Source organism: Balaenoptera musculus, chromosome 11 (assembly GCF_009873245.2).
Source record: "Balaenoptera musculus isolate JJ_BM4_2016_0621 chromosome 11, mBalMus1.pri.v3, whole genome shotgun sequence".
NCBI classification, from domain to species: Eukaryota; Metazoa; Chordata; class Mammalia; order Artiodactyla; family Balaenopteridae; genus Balaenoptera; species Balaenoptera musculus.
The window spans coordinates 101309311-101324577 of record NC_045795.1 but is presented as its reverse complement, the minus strand read 5'-3'; the positions used below and the strand labels follow the sequence as shown (position 1 = coordinate 101324577).

Below are 15267 nucleotides of genomic sequence, written 5' to 3'. Positions count from 1 at the left end.
AATCAGGTGGTGGGCACATGGAGGGCACTGTTCAAACGTCTGTGCCCTTCCCCTTCATGGTGCCCCCTCACCTCCACCCCCGTCACACCGACACCCTCACGCAGCCGCCAGGGATCTCAGCTGCCCTGCTCCTGGCAGCCCTGGGGTCAGCTGCTTCTGTTTGGTGAGCGAGGCAGCTGGGCCGACAGAGAAGCCCATTGTCTCTGTCCTCTGGGGCTCTATTGTTGGGGCCTCCTCCCAGGATCCAGCCGCAAGACACTCTCAGCTGTCACCCGGCTCCTCTTGGCTTCCCGGTGCGGGGGAGGGGGGAGTGTGCAGATAAACAACTGTACCCTGAAGACTGGATCACCAGTCTGGTTCTACTGATAAGGTCACTGAGGCTCAGAGAGCCTAAAGAACTGTGTGGAGAGCGCTTGTCTCATATCAGAGCCGCCAGATGGGGCTGGGCAGTGGGGGGGAGTGGGTGGCCTCAAGTCAGTGTGGTCATGCGTCCCATTAGGTCGGAGATGGCAGGGCCAGAACACACGGCCCCCACTCTCCCATTTTACTCGTGGAAACAGAGACCCCAGAGCCCGGACGCTTGCCCAAGGCCACACAGCGACTCCGCATCGGAGTCCGCCGGGAAGCCCGGCGTCCCGAACACCCACGATGTCCAAGCCTTGCGACCGCGCAGAAAGGCCTGCCGGTCGGGGGCGGGTCATAGCCTGGCCCCTCCCCTGGGGTGGGGCGATGCCTCCCGTTCCAACTCTGGGACGAGCGGCCCTCCCCATAAGGGGCGCGGCTTCCGAGCCGGACGAGATCTCACTGGGTGTTAGTCTGAGGAAGGGGGGTCTTCGCGCTTGAAGGGCGTTGGGGGGGCGTGGCCTCCCTCCCGCAGAGGCGCTCTGTGCGGGACTCCAGACCTCTGTGACGCAGGCGCGAGTGGGGCGGGGCGGAGCCGAGCCTTCGGAGCTCCGCCCCCAGTGGAGGCGGCCGAGGCCGGGGGCGTGTCCTGGGCGGGGCCGCGCCCCGGCCCGCCCGGTCGCGGAGTGGTGGCAGCGCTGGGAGGGCCCGGCCCCGGCATGTGAGTGCGGCGGTGGCGGGATTTGGGGCGCGGGATGGGGCGCCGGGCCAAGCCCCGGGGGTTCCTGGGAGTCCCGGTGGGCGGGAGCACCAGTGCGCGGGCGGCCGGGCGAGCCCGCCAGGTGCGGGCCCACGTATGGCGGGCGAGGGGCGCTCGGGCCTCTTCTGCCCAGGCCGGCCCCGCGTGCCGGACCAGCCCAGCGCCGCTAATCTGCGGCCCACGGGAAGGGCGCCGGCGCGGGGCGCCGTCCCGGCGGGGGCTCGCTACAAGCGCAGGTCTGACGTCTGCTCTCGGGCCCCACCAGCTAAGCGGAGGCCCCCGCAGTGGCAGCTGGGTTTCTGTTCCTTGTGCAGCAGCTGCGGAGGTGTGATGGGGGTCAGCTGCGCGGCGGGGCCCGAGGTGACCCCATTCCCGGCTCCGGGTTGGGTCGCAGCCTGCGTGAGCCCCGACCTGCTGTTTCTGGGAACTGTCACCTCGGCTCTCAGGGAAAGGGCGCTTTCTGTGCTCAGTTGTTAAATGCGTTATCTCATTCCTCTCAACAGCCACACATTTTACAGTTGAGGAAAGCGAGGCCTAAGGCCACAGAGCTGTTGATGTAATTGTTATCATGTGGAGGTGAGGTGCCGAGGCCTTACAGCCAGACACACCTGGGTTCACATCTGCTGTTCCACAGACCCGTGTGGCCTTGGGCGCACCTGGTTCCCTCCCCGAGTCTCCGATGGGATGGTGGTGCCTACCCCCCAGGGCTGCTGTGTGGATTGGGTTGAATGGTTCAGGGAGCTCAGTAAGGAGCCGCTATTATTACTGTTGTTGCTGTTGGTAAGTGGCCCTTTTTCTGCCACCGAGGGAGCTGGTGGTACTGGGTCAGGGCTGTCTGCTCAATCCAAGCCTGCTGGCGCAGAAGGGGAAGCTGCTTCCCACAGTGAGGCTGTTCCTGTCTGTGCATGTCTGTCCCTGTGCCCATGGAAGGCCACACCCAACCCAGCTGTACCAGCATGTGCCGGAGTCACGCTGGCCCATCGTGTACTCGCCGCGCTACAACATAACCTTCCTGGGCCTGGAGAAGCTGCACCCCTTTGATGCAGGAAAATGGGGCAAAGTGATCAGCTTCCTAAAAGGTATGGAAGGCCCCACTCGGACCCTACGTCTGCTTTCTCCAGCCCACCTGCCACCACCTGCTGCTCTTTCCCTGACACAAGCTTCAGGCCCTCCCACCTCCAGTGTCAGCCCTGAGACAGCCTCCTACCCGTGCTGTCAAAAGGATCTCTCCAACACAGACTTCTAAGCATGATATGCCCCCGTATCACACCTTCACTGGCTCCCCATCGCTGTGGACCTAAGTCCTGTCTCTGCCCCTGGAGACCCAGTAGAAGGGGAGCTGATGCTTGGAGGAATTCATTGTCCAGAGCCCACAAGCTCCGAGAGTCCGGGAAGTGGACAACCTTTGCTCCAACCTCACGGATTACAAATGAAGGAACTTGGGGCCCAGAGAGTTAGAAAATGTGCCCAAAGGCACACAGCTATTGAGTGGGAGAATGGGGCCTGGACCTCAGAGCCCCAGGCTCGTCCGCTTCATGGCTCATCCCCTGAGCGGGGTGGTGCTCTGGGGAGCACGTTGTTTCAACTGTGGTTTGTAATCTAGGGGTCTGGTTCATGTGGAAAATTCAGGCATCACCATAGGCTGGTGAAAAAAAATAATCTAGTTCCCTGTATTGTGGGTTCTTTAACTGAGGGACGTAGGAAATACTACCTGAAATGTTACCTGGCATAGGATGAAGCATTGCATATCTTTAAATCGCACAATCCCTCTGATGACACCCTGGGGGAAGTTTCACTTTGGGACTAGCCCGTCTTTAACACCTAAGCCCATCTCCCTTTTTGACAAATCTAGAGCGAGCCTCAAGCTCTGCACCTTGCAGAAAATAGAGTCAAATTAGAGATTAATAACACTGTTATTTGTTTTTGTATTTTTTGTTTTTATTTTTGGTTAACTTCTGTTTATGGCAAGTGATACTGATTTTCCACTTGCAATAGTGACCAGAGTGCGTATTCAAAGAAAAATATTAAGTAGAAAAGAGTACAAGTGGTGTGCAGCCATGGCAAGAGCTCTGGTGAGGTGAGCGGAGGAGCCATCCTGCCTCTCCCCTGGCTGTTCTCATGCCTTCCTGGATGTGGTCCTTTACGCTCTGCTTCCAGTGGTCCTGAGTCTTTCTGTCCATTGCCCCTTCTTGGGCTCCTGTGTCACCCAGTAGCGCAACATAAGGGTTCCTTGTCCCCCTCACTCTGAGCTGACCATTTTCCTGAGTTCCCTCTGAGGGTGTGGGTGGAAAGGAGCCAGGGCCACATGGTGAAGGGCCTTGGGTACCGCCAAGAAAAGAGCTGGTCCCTTGCCGGAAGGCAGTGGGGAGCCATGGAGTGTTTGGGGCGGGGGGGATACCTGCTATATGTGGAGCTCTTTGTGAGAAATGTATGGAACTAGTTGGTTTCTACCAGGGTTGGTTTCTAAGAGTGACACATTAGCACAGGTCCCCTAGATTCTGACCTTGTCCTTCGATTTCTCTAGAACCAGAACATCATGGTCCTGTTGTCACTGTGCCCTAGAGCACCTCCTCCTCTCTGCCTTATTTCTTCTGTTGCAAAAGGGAGCAAGTCTTGTCTTGTGTATGTGTATGTGGTAATGAAATAACACGGTTTTCCCCAAACATCAGTCGTTTGCAAACCACTCTTGGGACCTTGCCATCGCCTCATACCACCTGTTCCATTATTTACTTCATAGTTTTTATTGACTTAGCCTTTGTTTTAAGAAACTTAAATAAGCCTATTTTAAAAGGAAACGTTATGTCATCTAAATGGAAAAAGCCAGTTTCATTTGCTATAAATAGAAGGTCATGGTAAAAAATAAATGCAATGAAAACAGCAGTGTTATTTCAGCTCAGGCAGCTTACTGTTGCGGCGGACTGTGAAACTGATTGCTCCTTTTAGGGGGTTAAAAAAAGGGAGATGAGCAAGGGTCAGGCAGGTGTTAAAGAGAAGCCCCCCGTATACCAAACCCCCCATGATGTCATCCCAAGGTGGAGGGAGAATCGATCAGAAGAGCTTTTTCTCACCTTGAGAGCCAGCGTTAATGACCCGTGTGCCACCTGCCTCTAAAAGGTGTCCAGTCACACTTGAGCTCGCCTCCCGGCTGTCAGTGGCCCGGGAAACACGAGGCTCGCTGTACACAATGTCCGATGTCCCCTGGCCTGAGGGCCTGGCCGCTGTCCCCAGTGGCCTGAGAGGTAGCCCGTTCTCAGACCGCCCACAAGCCAGCAGGACCCACCTTGTCCTGGGGCAGGGCTGCCAGAGGTCAAGTCTGCAGCCTGTGGGAGGGGCTGGGGCTGGGCCTGGGCCTGGCCTGGAGGCGGCAGGGATGCATGGGGCCCCGCTTTGTGGTTTCAGAAGAGAAGCTTCTATCAGACAGCATGCTGGTGGAGGCACGGGAGGCCTCGGACGAAGACCTGCTGGTGGTGCACACAAGACGCTATCTCAACGAGCTGAAGGTACAGGGCCTGGGGGCTGCCGGCCAGAAGGAGGGGCTGGAGGAGGGGGCCTCTCAGCCTGGGGATGCACAGCCTCAAGGGGCTCCATTCCTGTCCCTATGCGGGGGGAGCATGTGAGTCTGTGATCCCCGACAGGAGAGAAGTGTCCTAGAAAGGCAGAGCTAGGCTCCTCCAGGGGGTAGTGAGCTCCCCATCCTTGGGAGTATGAAAGGGATGGCCACTTGGTGGGGATTGAACCTTCATTGGGGTTTTGGGCTTCTGCATCAGTGACTTTCAGTCTGTGCTATGTGGACAGGCCTCAAAGACCCCTGCTGGGATGATGGGTAGGGGGGCCCCAGTCCCTTGTCCCCATTCAACCAAAGCTATTCCACTTTGGCCTATTTTTACCTTGGGCTAAAGTGTAAGATGCTGCTTCAAGGGCTTCTGCAGCTAAAGACGTGTTGGAAACTGTTGGGCTGAAAACGAGTTCTTACGCCCCAGGGCCCAGCAGGGGACATAAACAAGTGGTGGGTGGTGTTTGGGACAAATGGAGCTCCTGCCCTTCCCCAGCTGGTGGCTGCCGCCCAGCCTCCACCGTGGGCCCAGCTTTCAGGCAGAAGCCAGAAGTCCAGATCATTAAGTGACAGTTCCTGATTTCTTAATGTAGCAACTCACTGGAAGATTTTTGAATCCCACCTGCAGACCACCTGGGGTCTGCCCGTGGTGACCCCCTTCTAGAGGAGCTACTTGGCTCCCGTCAGTGTGGTTCTGAGGCTAGAGGCGTTCAGTCAGTCCCCTGTGTGGGAGAAGAAGGCAGACTGGGCTCGGGGTGGCATCAGAACCTGGTGCGTCAGGGATGCCACAGGTTCTCTGTCCCCAAGGGCGTGGAGTCCTGACCCCTGACCGCTAGGCTTCCCAGCAGGACTCATCTTAGCCTCAGAGCTAGAGTGGGCGCCAGAGGTCCCCAGGCTCCTCCCTCACAGGTGGAAACACCTAGGCCCAGAAAGAGGCCACACCTACTCAAGGTCACCTGGGAAGTCCAGCAGGCCCGGGGGAGACCCCAGGCAGGGCATCCGGTCAGGTCTTCTGGGTTCCTGGCCACGGCAGCTGCCCCCCGTCCTCCTCCACGCCGGCCCGAGCTGTGAGAATACTAGATGGATCCGTGACAGTGTGAGCTCATGAAAGATTACCAGGAAGAGGTTGAAACCTGGCTCCCGGGAGAGCGAGGTGTGCGAGGCCTTGGCACGAAGCCCAGCACTTGGCTGCTCTGGTTTCCCAGGGCCCGGACATGCGTGGTCACAGCCCACAGCCCAGCAGCTGGGTCAGGAGGACATGCCTGCCAGAGTCCAGAGGGTGAGGGTGGGGGCAGGGAGAGACCAGAACAGAGCGGCGCCAGGCTGGAGCCAGTGCCAGGATAACGCTGGGGATGGGGGATGGGCTCCGGGGCTCCATCCGTTTGAAGGGCTTTTCAGGGAACGGTGTGGGACTGACTGCATGCCTGGCCCTGCGCTGGTGTGGCCTTCAATGCTTAATACACCGGACATTGATGGAGGTGCAGTGGCCTGATGTTTGCCAGATGACGTCCATTCAGGGGAACAAGTGTTTATTGAGCGCCTGCTGTGTGCAAGGCCCAGAGTCGGCCCCACTGAGGGTGGGGTTTGGGTCGGGCCAGGGCCAGGCTCCTGCCTTGTGCTGACCCTGTGACAGTTTGCTGTGGGGCGCCGGGTGGTGGGACGCAGACCCGACATGTAGTCCCTGTGTACCCTGCGCTGGGCAGTGCTCGGGACACCTTTATGTAGCGAGTGGTTAGAGCACCAGGCTCTGCTCTGGGTGCAGAGTGACGGCAGAACAGAAGAGACTGAATCCCTCTCTTGATGGGACGGAGTTGGTGTGTTAAAAGGCGCTCAGTGCCTTGCGGAAAGGGCAGAGGGAAAGGGGGTGGGGAGGACCGCCCTTCAAAACAGGAGGCCGGGGGTCTCACTGCCATGTGACCGTGGACTGAGGGCCCCGAGGGAGTGGGCTCGGTGGGCGTCTGGGGGTAGGGCATTCCGAGCAGAAGTATCAGCGAGTGCAAAGGCCCTGAGGCAGGAGTGTCTCCAGTGTGTTCCAGTAGCAGCGAGGAAGAAGCGACTGGATCAGAGGGATGGGAGGGAGACGGTAAGAGGTGGGGTCAGAAAATGATCGGGGCCAGACCACGGAGGGCCTGTGGTCGCTGTGACTTTGCTCTGAAGGAGGTGGGAGCCCAGGAGTGTTTCAAGCAGTGGGACGTGATCTGACCTAGGTTTTAACAGGATTGCTTGGCAGCTGTGATGGGAATGGATGAGACCAGTCTGTCAGAACAAAAGCAGGGAGCCTGGGAGGGAGCAGGTGGTGGCAATGATCCTGGTGAGAGAGCCCGGCCTCTCAGATGAGGCTGGAAGCAGCTGTGGCCTGGGGGGGACGTGGCAGAACTTGGGGTTTATTATGAAGTTGGAACAATAGGATTTTCTTTTGTTCAGATTGGGTGTGGGGTCTGCAAGCCAAGGATGTCCCAGAAATTGTGGCTGGAGCCCCAGGGAGTCTGGGCACAACTTGGGCCTCGTTGTTGCCCTCACAGCGCCTGGCGTCTGTGGGAGAAGAGACACAGGCCCCGGTGTGTGCCACGGAGCACCCGGGGGGCGAGCCTCAGAGAGTCCCAGGGAAATGGGACTCCCGGGGTTACAGGATCAGCTTCTCCATTTCTGCAGAGAAAAAAAAAAGGCCATTGGGATTTTGGCAGGGATTGTGCATCTGTAGATGAATTAGGAGAGAAGTGACATCTTCACAATGTTAGGTCTTCCAGCCCATGAGCACAAGATGTCTTTCCACTTATTTAGATCTTCTTTAAGTTCTTTCAGTGGCGTTTTGTAGTTTTCCGTGTATGAGTCTTATACCTGCTTGGTAACTTTATTCTTTTCGAAGATGTAAATGAAATTGCTTTCTTAATTTCTGTCTGGGGCTATGGCTTCCTTTTCTTTCATTCTCTGTCCCCTGCTGGCTTGCTGAGGGTGGGAGGGGGTAGCGACTCGGTGTTTTCCTTCAGGGGCTCGTTGCTCACTTACTCGTAGCGAACAGTGGTTCCCTGCCTCACGTGTGCCGGACCGGTGCTGGGTGATGGGCTTGGCGGGACAGACGGGTGGAGCTGGCCGTCTTCCCCTCTCTGGGTCTGCCCCCTACCACACACGCATACACATGAATGCATGTGCGTATGCACACCTGTGCACGCGTGCGCGAACACACACACACACACACACACACACACACACACGTCTTGCATCTGTCCAGCCAGACCATGTTCTCCCTCTCCCCAGCAAGGCTGTCCCATTGCATATCAGCGCCTCCCCGCTAGGCTGCTATGTGTCCGTGAGGCCAGGAGTAGTGCCATCTTGGGACCTGCAGCCTAGCACGCGCTTAGTAAATATCTACCAAGTGCCGGGGCCCCTCCAGGGCTCTGCTTGGGGTCAGTGGAGAGCAGGGTCTGGACCTCGGGCGTTCCCAGGCAGGCAGGAGATGGTCTAGGAACGGGGTGCTTGGATGCTTGCCCAGGGCTCGGGAGGTTATAGGGAAGGCTGTGTCCTTATCTTGGTGCAGACGCCTTCTGGGTGCCCCAGACCCTCCTGCCTCAGCAGTGGAGGATGAGGACATCCAGCCCCATTTGAAGGGATGACTGATTCCCAGTGGCTGGAGAGGCTGCGCTGTGCCTGGGGAGCAGGAGCCCTGGGCGTCCAGTCCTGGCTCTGTCAGTGACTCCCTGTGACCCTGGAAAGAAAGATCCTCCCCCCAGCCCCCCGCCTCTCCGGGGCCTCGGTGCCCCTCTGTGCAGTGGGCGGGCTGGGCCAGTTCTGGGTGGGCTCCGTGGTGACCTGGAGTCCCCTGCAGCTCTCCTTCTGGGCACAAGAGGGCAGCCGAGGGCCTTGGAGCACGAGGACCGAGGGCTGACTTAGCTTTAAGGAGAGTGCGGTTGAGAGCATCTCTGTACTGAGCCCAAAGCTCAGCCACAGTGGGAGCTCCCATTTCTCACCCAAGGAGCTGCGCTCGCCCGGAGTCCCCCCACCCGCCACCCCGAAGCTGGCCCAGGGGGAATCTGCTTCCCCGCTGCTGCCTCTGGGCTCACCGTGCAGAGGGAGGCCAATGGCCCGCATCTCTTTCCACAGTGGTCCTTTGCTGTCGCAACCATCACAGAAATCCCCCCTGTCATCTTCCTGCCCAACTTCCTGGTACAGAGGAAGGTGCTGAAGCCCCTCCGGACCCAGACGGGAGGAACCATAATGGTAGGTGGGGAGCTGGCGGGGGGAGCAGCGGCTGGGCTGGGCCCTCCACCCCAGGCTCCTTCCCACCCTGGGTCTTTGCCCACCCTGGGCTCTCCGTCTAGAATGCCTTGTGCTGCTGAGTAGTTGAGCAAAATCCTAAATATTCCTCAAGGCAGCAACAAGAACTCTTCTTCCAAAGCCTCTCCTGTCTGGCTGGGACATCAGAATTCACGGTTCTGCCCCCAAGACCACCTGTTAGAGTTACCGTATTTGCTGGCGTATAACATGTATCCTCACCCCCTAGAGAGTATGTCCTAAAACTGTGACTCTGAGCTACTCAGATTTCAGATGGAAACAAACCCCTATGACGTCAGCGATGGATCGTGCCCCTCCCCCCATCGTGGGTGTGACAATCACAAACACTTGCAGCAAAACTCGGTTTCACATTCTGTGTGTAGTTTTCTCTAAAACTAGCCACAGACTGCTGAGTTGATTGGAGGTAGAGGAGCTGAAATGATTTAAATGTACAGTGATCTAACCCAGACATGGATCAATACCTGTTGACCCCTATAGTTTTCCTTTTAGCTTTGCAAATTTGTGCATTTTGAAAGTTTATCAGAATATTACTGCCCACCCCAAAATTATGATTTCCTACAGGATTTCAGTATTAAGGCGACAGTATTTCCAGGACCAAAAATTTGTCCATTTTCCCTTCAAAAGCTGCCTGAGAATCCTTGTCAGCTCACGTTCCATCCTAAGAACTGAACTTTGATTTCCTCCAGTTTCCTCAGCAAATTGCACAGGGGCTTACGCACTGCATGTCTCATAAGCCAGCCACTTCGGGGTTTGCTGGGGGTGGGTGGGTGCTTCCCGTATCCCACCTCCCAGCTCATCCCCACCTTGGAGCTGGCTGGAAATGGTGTTTATGGGGTGAGTGATTCAATGAATATGTAAGTGAAGGAACTGGCCTCCCGCACCCCTCATCCTGTGCTTGTTTCCAAAGGCGGGGAAGCTGGCCATGGAGCGAGGCTGGGCCATCAACGTAGGTGAGTGCCCCGTGGCCTGGCCTGGGTCCTGGGGGCAGCAGCTCTGGTGCCACTGTGGACAGGGCTGGCCATGTGGCAAAGCTGCCTCCTGACCCGGGGATGGTGACGTGCCCAGGCGGGGTCAGCTGGCTTAGGCAGCCTGGAGTCCGGAGCCGTCCCTGGGAGCTGAGCGGGGAGGGGGCACCGGGAGGAAGGTGGGAGGGGGGTGTCTGGGCCTTGAGCCTGGCCCTGGCAACACCTCGGCTGTCCTCGCAGGCGGCGGCTTCCACCACTGCTCCAGCGACCGGGGCGGGGGCTTCTGCGCCTACGCAGACATCACGCTCGCCATCAAGGTGTGCCCGAGAGCATGTGGGGGGGTCGCCTCCGAGAGCCTCCCTAGAATCCCCCAATCTGGTGTGCTCACCCCCCATTGTAGAGAAGGGAGCTGAGGCCCAGAGGGACGGGAGCTCGCCCGGGTCCCTCAGCCGGGCTGGGACCCAAACCCAGATCTGACACTTGCTTTTTCGTGTTGCCTGAGATGGTCCAGAGGTGGCAGCCTTCAGCAGTGGCAGGGGACCGGAGGGGAACAACTTCCATGTCAATATTAAATTATGAGAAGAGTGAGGCCGAGATAGAAATAATGACCCTGACGGTGGTGACAACGGCTGGCATTTACCGCGGGCCCGGCCCTGTGGCCGCCTCCGTCCTCCCGGGCTCGCCCCTGCATCCTCACGTTTTACAGATGAGGAGACGGGGAAACGGGCCCAGAGGGGCGAGGGCACAGCCTGAAGGGGCAGAGCCGGCAGCGGTCTCCACCTCTGTCAGACCGCAGCGCTGCCTCAGCACCCGCGCCTGGCCTCGTGCTGGGGGTCGCCGTGGGCCCCGTGGCTCCTGTCCCCACGGGGACTAATGGGGAGGAGGGACAAGTCAGCACACCCTGGTCATTCGGAGAGGGGGACGCAAGGAGACCTTCTTGGAGGGTGGGGGAGGGGAAGGAGGGCTTCTCAGAGGAGGAGGCTTTAGGGCTGGGCCTTGTAGGAAGGCAGAGATGGCAGAATGAAGTTCCAGGCACAGCCTTGGGGGGGTTCCCCGCTCTGCACCGCACGCATTTCCCTGGGAATCCTGAGCTGTCGCTGAGGGCCAGCCCTCTTAACGTCCTCACCTCTGGCCCTTCAGGGCACAGCACGTGCCCCTCCAGGGAGCCTTCCCTGAATACGCACACAGGCTTCTCCGGAGCCACACAGCTCCCCAGGGCTCTGCCCGGTGGCCTGTTCTCCCATCAGCATGTACAGGCTTCGGCCCGCCCCCTCGCTAACTGGGAGCCCCTGCAGGGCTGTGTCCTCTGGCCTGTGTGGTCCTTACCTCTCCCCTCTCCCGCCCTGGGCAGTTTCTGTTTGAGCGAGTGGAGGGTGTCTCCAGAGCCACCATCGTTGATCTCGATGCCCATCAGGTGAGTGCCTGGTGGGGCCTGGGGTCCCCCAGGCCACCTCCCTGCACCCCCCAGCTGCCTCTGCTGCGCAGCACCGTGCTGTGGGCTCCCCTCCCCCAGGAACATCCCGCGAGCCCCAGGCTGGGCCTCTGCCGCCCGCACCCAGGCACGTGGGGTGTTTCCTGGGGTGTGGTTGGGGGTGCCTTGCCCGGGGCACCTGCCTGTGAGTGGCTTCCGTGTGTTCCCCACAGGGCAACGGGCACGAGCGGGACTTCATGGGCGACAAGCGCGTGTACATCATGGACGTCTACAACCGCCACATCTACCCCGGGGACCGCTTTGCCAAGCGTAAGCTGCCCTGTCCCTCAGCCCCAGGGCCTCTTGCTTGGATGGGGCTCTCTCCGGGGCATTTCCTACATGCTGGGGACTGCAGAGGTCCCTTCATTTATTTATCCTCAGCATCCCTGTGAGGGGGAGACTGACGAGGAAACGGAGACCTAAAAAGGTCACTTGACCCACCCAAGACCACATAAACCTGCCCAATAAACACTGTGAGTCCTTCTATTGGGGTAACCACCAGAAAACTAAAGTAGACTTCTCTCCTAGGTATGCAGCTGTCTGGTCAAAAACAGGGAAGGCCAAAAAAGAAAAAAGAAGGAAAGATATATAAATAGAAAATATAAAATAAGACGGCAGAAATCAGTTCAAATATAATAGTTACTAAGTAAATGCAGGTGGATTAAACTCATTAATTAAAAGGCAGAGACTCTCAGATGAGCTTTGGAAACACAGGGACCTGCCCACGCTGTGGGGAGGGGACATTTATGCAGTAAGTGCCGGCGGGTCTGCTGTGGGTACATCAGCCACTTTGCGGCCCCAGGGACCCGTTTCTGAACTGAATGTCAGATGTTCTGGATTTGGACCTGAGGGCATATGGGGTGTCCGTGCATCCAGGCAAGGGCTTATGGAGACAGTGGGCTCAGACACCCGACATGGGTCCCTGAATCCCCAGGGCAGTGTTTCATCTGTGATCCCCCTTCTTTCCTTTGGGCCCCCCTTGCAGCTCGTGTGCTCTTTTTAGCTTAGCTTTGGGTGAATGAGAGGTCGAGCACTGGGGAGTCAGATGGGGAAATGGGCCATCCTCGCCCTCCCCAGCCTCAGGTTCCCGTCTCTGCACATTGGGGCTATTGCTGTCTCCCTTGCAGAGGCCATCAGGCGGAAGGTGGAGCTGGAGTGGGGCACGGAAGATGATGAGTACCTGAGGAGGGTGGAGAGGAACCTGGAGAAAGCCCTCCAGGAGCATCAGCCGGACGTGGTGGTGTACAACGCAGGCACTGACGTCCTTGAGGGGGACCGCCTCGGGGGGCTGTCCATCAGTCCGCAGGTACCTCCTGACCCTGGGGCAGGGGAGGGTCCAGGGACACAGCAGCGGCAGGGAAGGTGGGCAGCACTGGTGCTTCTCTTGAAGCCAGAGGGGAAGGGCAAAAGCAGCAGCAGTCTGGAACAGGGTTAGACCTGCAGCAGGACTTTCCGGTACCCTGAGGATCTGGGCCTGCCTGAGCCAGCCTTCCCCATCCCCCACACCAGGGTGTCGTGAAGCGGGATGAGCTGGTGTTCCGGATGGTCCGAGGCCACCAGGTGCCTATCCTCATGGTGACCTCGGGCGGGTACCAGAAGCGTACAGCCCGCATCATTGCCGACTCCATCCTTAATTTGTATGGCCAGGGGCTCATCGGGCCCCAGTCAGCCAACGTCTCAGCACAGAACTCTGACACACCCCTGCTGCCCCTGGAGGTGCCCTGACCACACTGCCCTCTGAGTGGCTCCCTGCCTGCCGCCCACCCGCCCGCCCGCCCACCTGCCCCTCAGTGCTTCTCCTTTTCCAAATGAGGGGGGGGACCTCGCGCGCAGCTGCACTCTCCCCACTGGGTGTCGCGGTCTCCGGGCCCTTCTGTGGGTGGGGGCAGAGGGCAGGGCCTGAGTCCCAGCAAGACCCACACGGTCACGGTCACGGTCATGGCCTGACCAGGCCCTGAGGAGGCGGCAGTTCTCCCAGGAGGGAGGAGGGCAGTTGAAGCTCCCAGGTGCAGGGCGGGCCCCCAGGGGTGTGGTGTTCTGGTTTTCAAAACAGTGTGACCGTTTCAGACCAAGGAAGCTTCCATCTCTTCCACAGTTGGGCCCCCTCCCTCCTCTTCTGCACCCTCTCTTCCTCCCTTCAGGGGTGGGAGACCTGAGAGGGGGCTGGAGCCAGGCCTCTGGGGTCCCTGGATTCCCAGCCAGCAGGCAGGGGCCCTGGTCCTGGATGTGAGGGGACGGCAGGGAAGGGGATGCAGGTGGGTTTTCCCATCTGGCTTCTCCTTCAATGAAGCGAGGGCTGGACCTGCTGTCCCAGAGCCCCTCCCTGGTGGGGTGGGGAGGGGAGGGGAGGCCTGAGGAGCCCCAGACCCCTGCTTCAGCAGCATCTTGCCCATCCAGGGAGAGCGCCGGCTTTGGGGGAAAGAACGCTTGGCTCAGGGACAGGCCTTAGCTCTGAAGGCTTGAGGGACAGAGGAAGATGAGGCCTGGACCAGGTAATTGGGGAGGGACAGGTGGCCAAGCTGGGTCCCGCAGGCCCCGAGGCCCAGGTGGGGACTGAGGCGCTGGCGAGGCCAGGCTGGCGTTGCTGGAGGGGAGCAGAGGGTCTCCATCCTGGCCTGCAGGTTGTACGGGTAGGGGGCTGGGGCGGGGCCCCGGCGGGGGCTGCAGCCTCCACTGGGCTCATCCAAAATGCCAGGCGCTGACCTTGTCGTCAGCTCTACTCTGAAGGGGATGCTCGGGACCCCCCAGGAAGCTGGGGGTTGGGGGGAGCGTCCACTGCTCCATTGCCTGGGTGTGTTCTTAGTGGTCAAAGCGGGTGGGGAGGGAAAGAGGGCCGTCCCTGATCAACCCCCCCACGGGACTTGTGCTCATTGCCATCTGGGGGTCTCCTGAATTCTCCCACCTTCTCCCTCACACCCCCCTCGCCGCTCCCTCTGCTGGAGGGGGCGGGGCAGGAAGGGTTCCAAGATCACCAAGTGTCAAAGACGCTGAACTCCCGGACCAGACCCGAGGCACTAATTATGGCTTGGACGCCCCACCCGCCCCGCCCCGTCCCTGCCCCACCCCTGCCCTTGGTCTCTGCATCGGACTCGAGGCACCTAACTCCCCTTCACCTCCGACATGGCCTGCAGCCTTGCGGGGCAGGTGGCGACGGGCTTGTCCCCACGGAGCCTCTGCTCCAGAGAACCATAAAGGCTCTTTTGATCCGACCTGGCTGGCGTGTGGTTTTTTTTATTTTAATTAATTAATTAATTTTATTTTTGGCTGCGTTGGGTCTTCGTTGCTGCGTGTGGGCTTTCTCTACTTGCGGCGAGCGGGGGCTACTCTTCATTGCGGTGCACGGGCTTCTCATTGCGGTGGCTTCTCGTTGCGGAGCACGGGCTGTAGATGTGCGGGCTTCAGTAGTTGTGGCACGCGGGCTTCGGTAGTTGTGGCTCTCAGGCTCTAGAACGCAGGCTCAGTAGTTGTGACGCACGGGCTTAGTTGCTCCGCGGCATGTGGGATCTTCCCGGACCAGGGCTCGAACCCGTGTCCCCTGCATTGACAGACAGATTCTTAACCACTGCGCCACCAGGGAAGCCTTGCCGTGTGTTCTTGAGATGAAGAATCCATACCTCCTAAGGATTAAAGGAAATAAAGATCGAAAGTTCACACAGCAAGAGGCCTGGCGTGGGGTAGCTGCCTGATAAATGCTAGTGTTTTAGTCCATGCACAGAGTCCCATGGAGAAGGTCATTATTCCCATTTTACAGATGAGGGCGCTGAGACTCGGTGAGGAGTTTGCTTCAGGCCACACGTCTCGTGAATGGTAGAGCCAAGTTTGACCTCAGCTCTGCCAGGTTCCAAAGTATGTGTTCTCAGCTGCCTCAGGTTTGGCAAGGGTGAAG

The 15267-nt window shown here is 58.9% G+C and overlaps 1 protein-coding gene across 4 annotated transcripts; it reads left to right on the top strand.

Annotated features, from left to right (window-relative positions):
• The first annotated feature begins 944 nt into the window (after positions 1-944).
• Positions 945-14590, top strand: HDAC11 (histone deacetylase 11). Of its 4 annotated transcripts, none has more exons than XM_036869943.1 (10): positions 945-1063; positions 2033-2181; positions 4502-4602; positions 8754-8870; positions 9853-9895; positions 10151-10227; positions 11262-11324; positions 11555-11651; positions 12509-12687; positions 13779-14590. In XM_036869943.1, coding segments are annotated over exons 1-10 (894 nt in total). In that variant the 5' UTR covers positions 945-1061; the 3' UTR covers positions 13845-14590. The 4 variants fall into 4 exon arrangements, with proteins under 4 accessions (XP_036725838.1, XP_036725836.1, XP_036725837.1 ...); XM_036869941.1 differs by having other exon boundaries at positions 12891-14590; XM_036869942.1 differs by lacking the exons at positions 9853-9895; positions 10151-10227 and having other exon boundaries at positions 12891-14590.
• The last annotated feature ends 677 nt before the right edge of the window (positions 14591-15267 follow it).

Excerpts from the sequence above, each read along its gene's own strand:
- HDAC11 (XM_036869941.1), top strand. Across the intron at positions 2,182-4,501 it reads AGTGATCAGCTTCCTAAAAG|AAGAGAAGCTTCTATCAGAC; the intron begins GTATGGAAGGCC and ends TTGTGGTTTCAG. Across the intron at positions 4,603-8,753 it reads GCTATCTCAACGAGCTGAAG|TGGTCCTTTGCTGTCGCAAC; the intron begins GTACAGGGCCTG and ends CTCTTTCCACAG.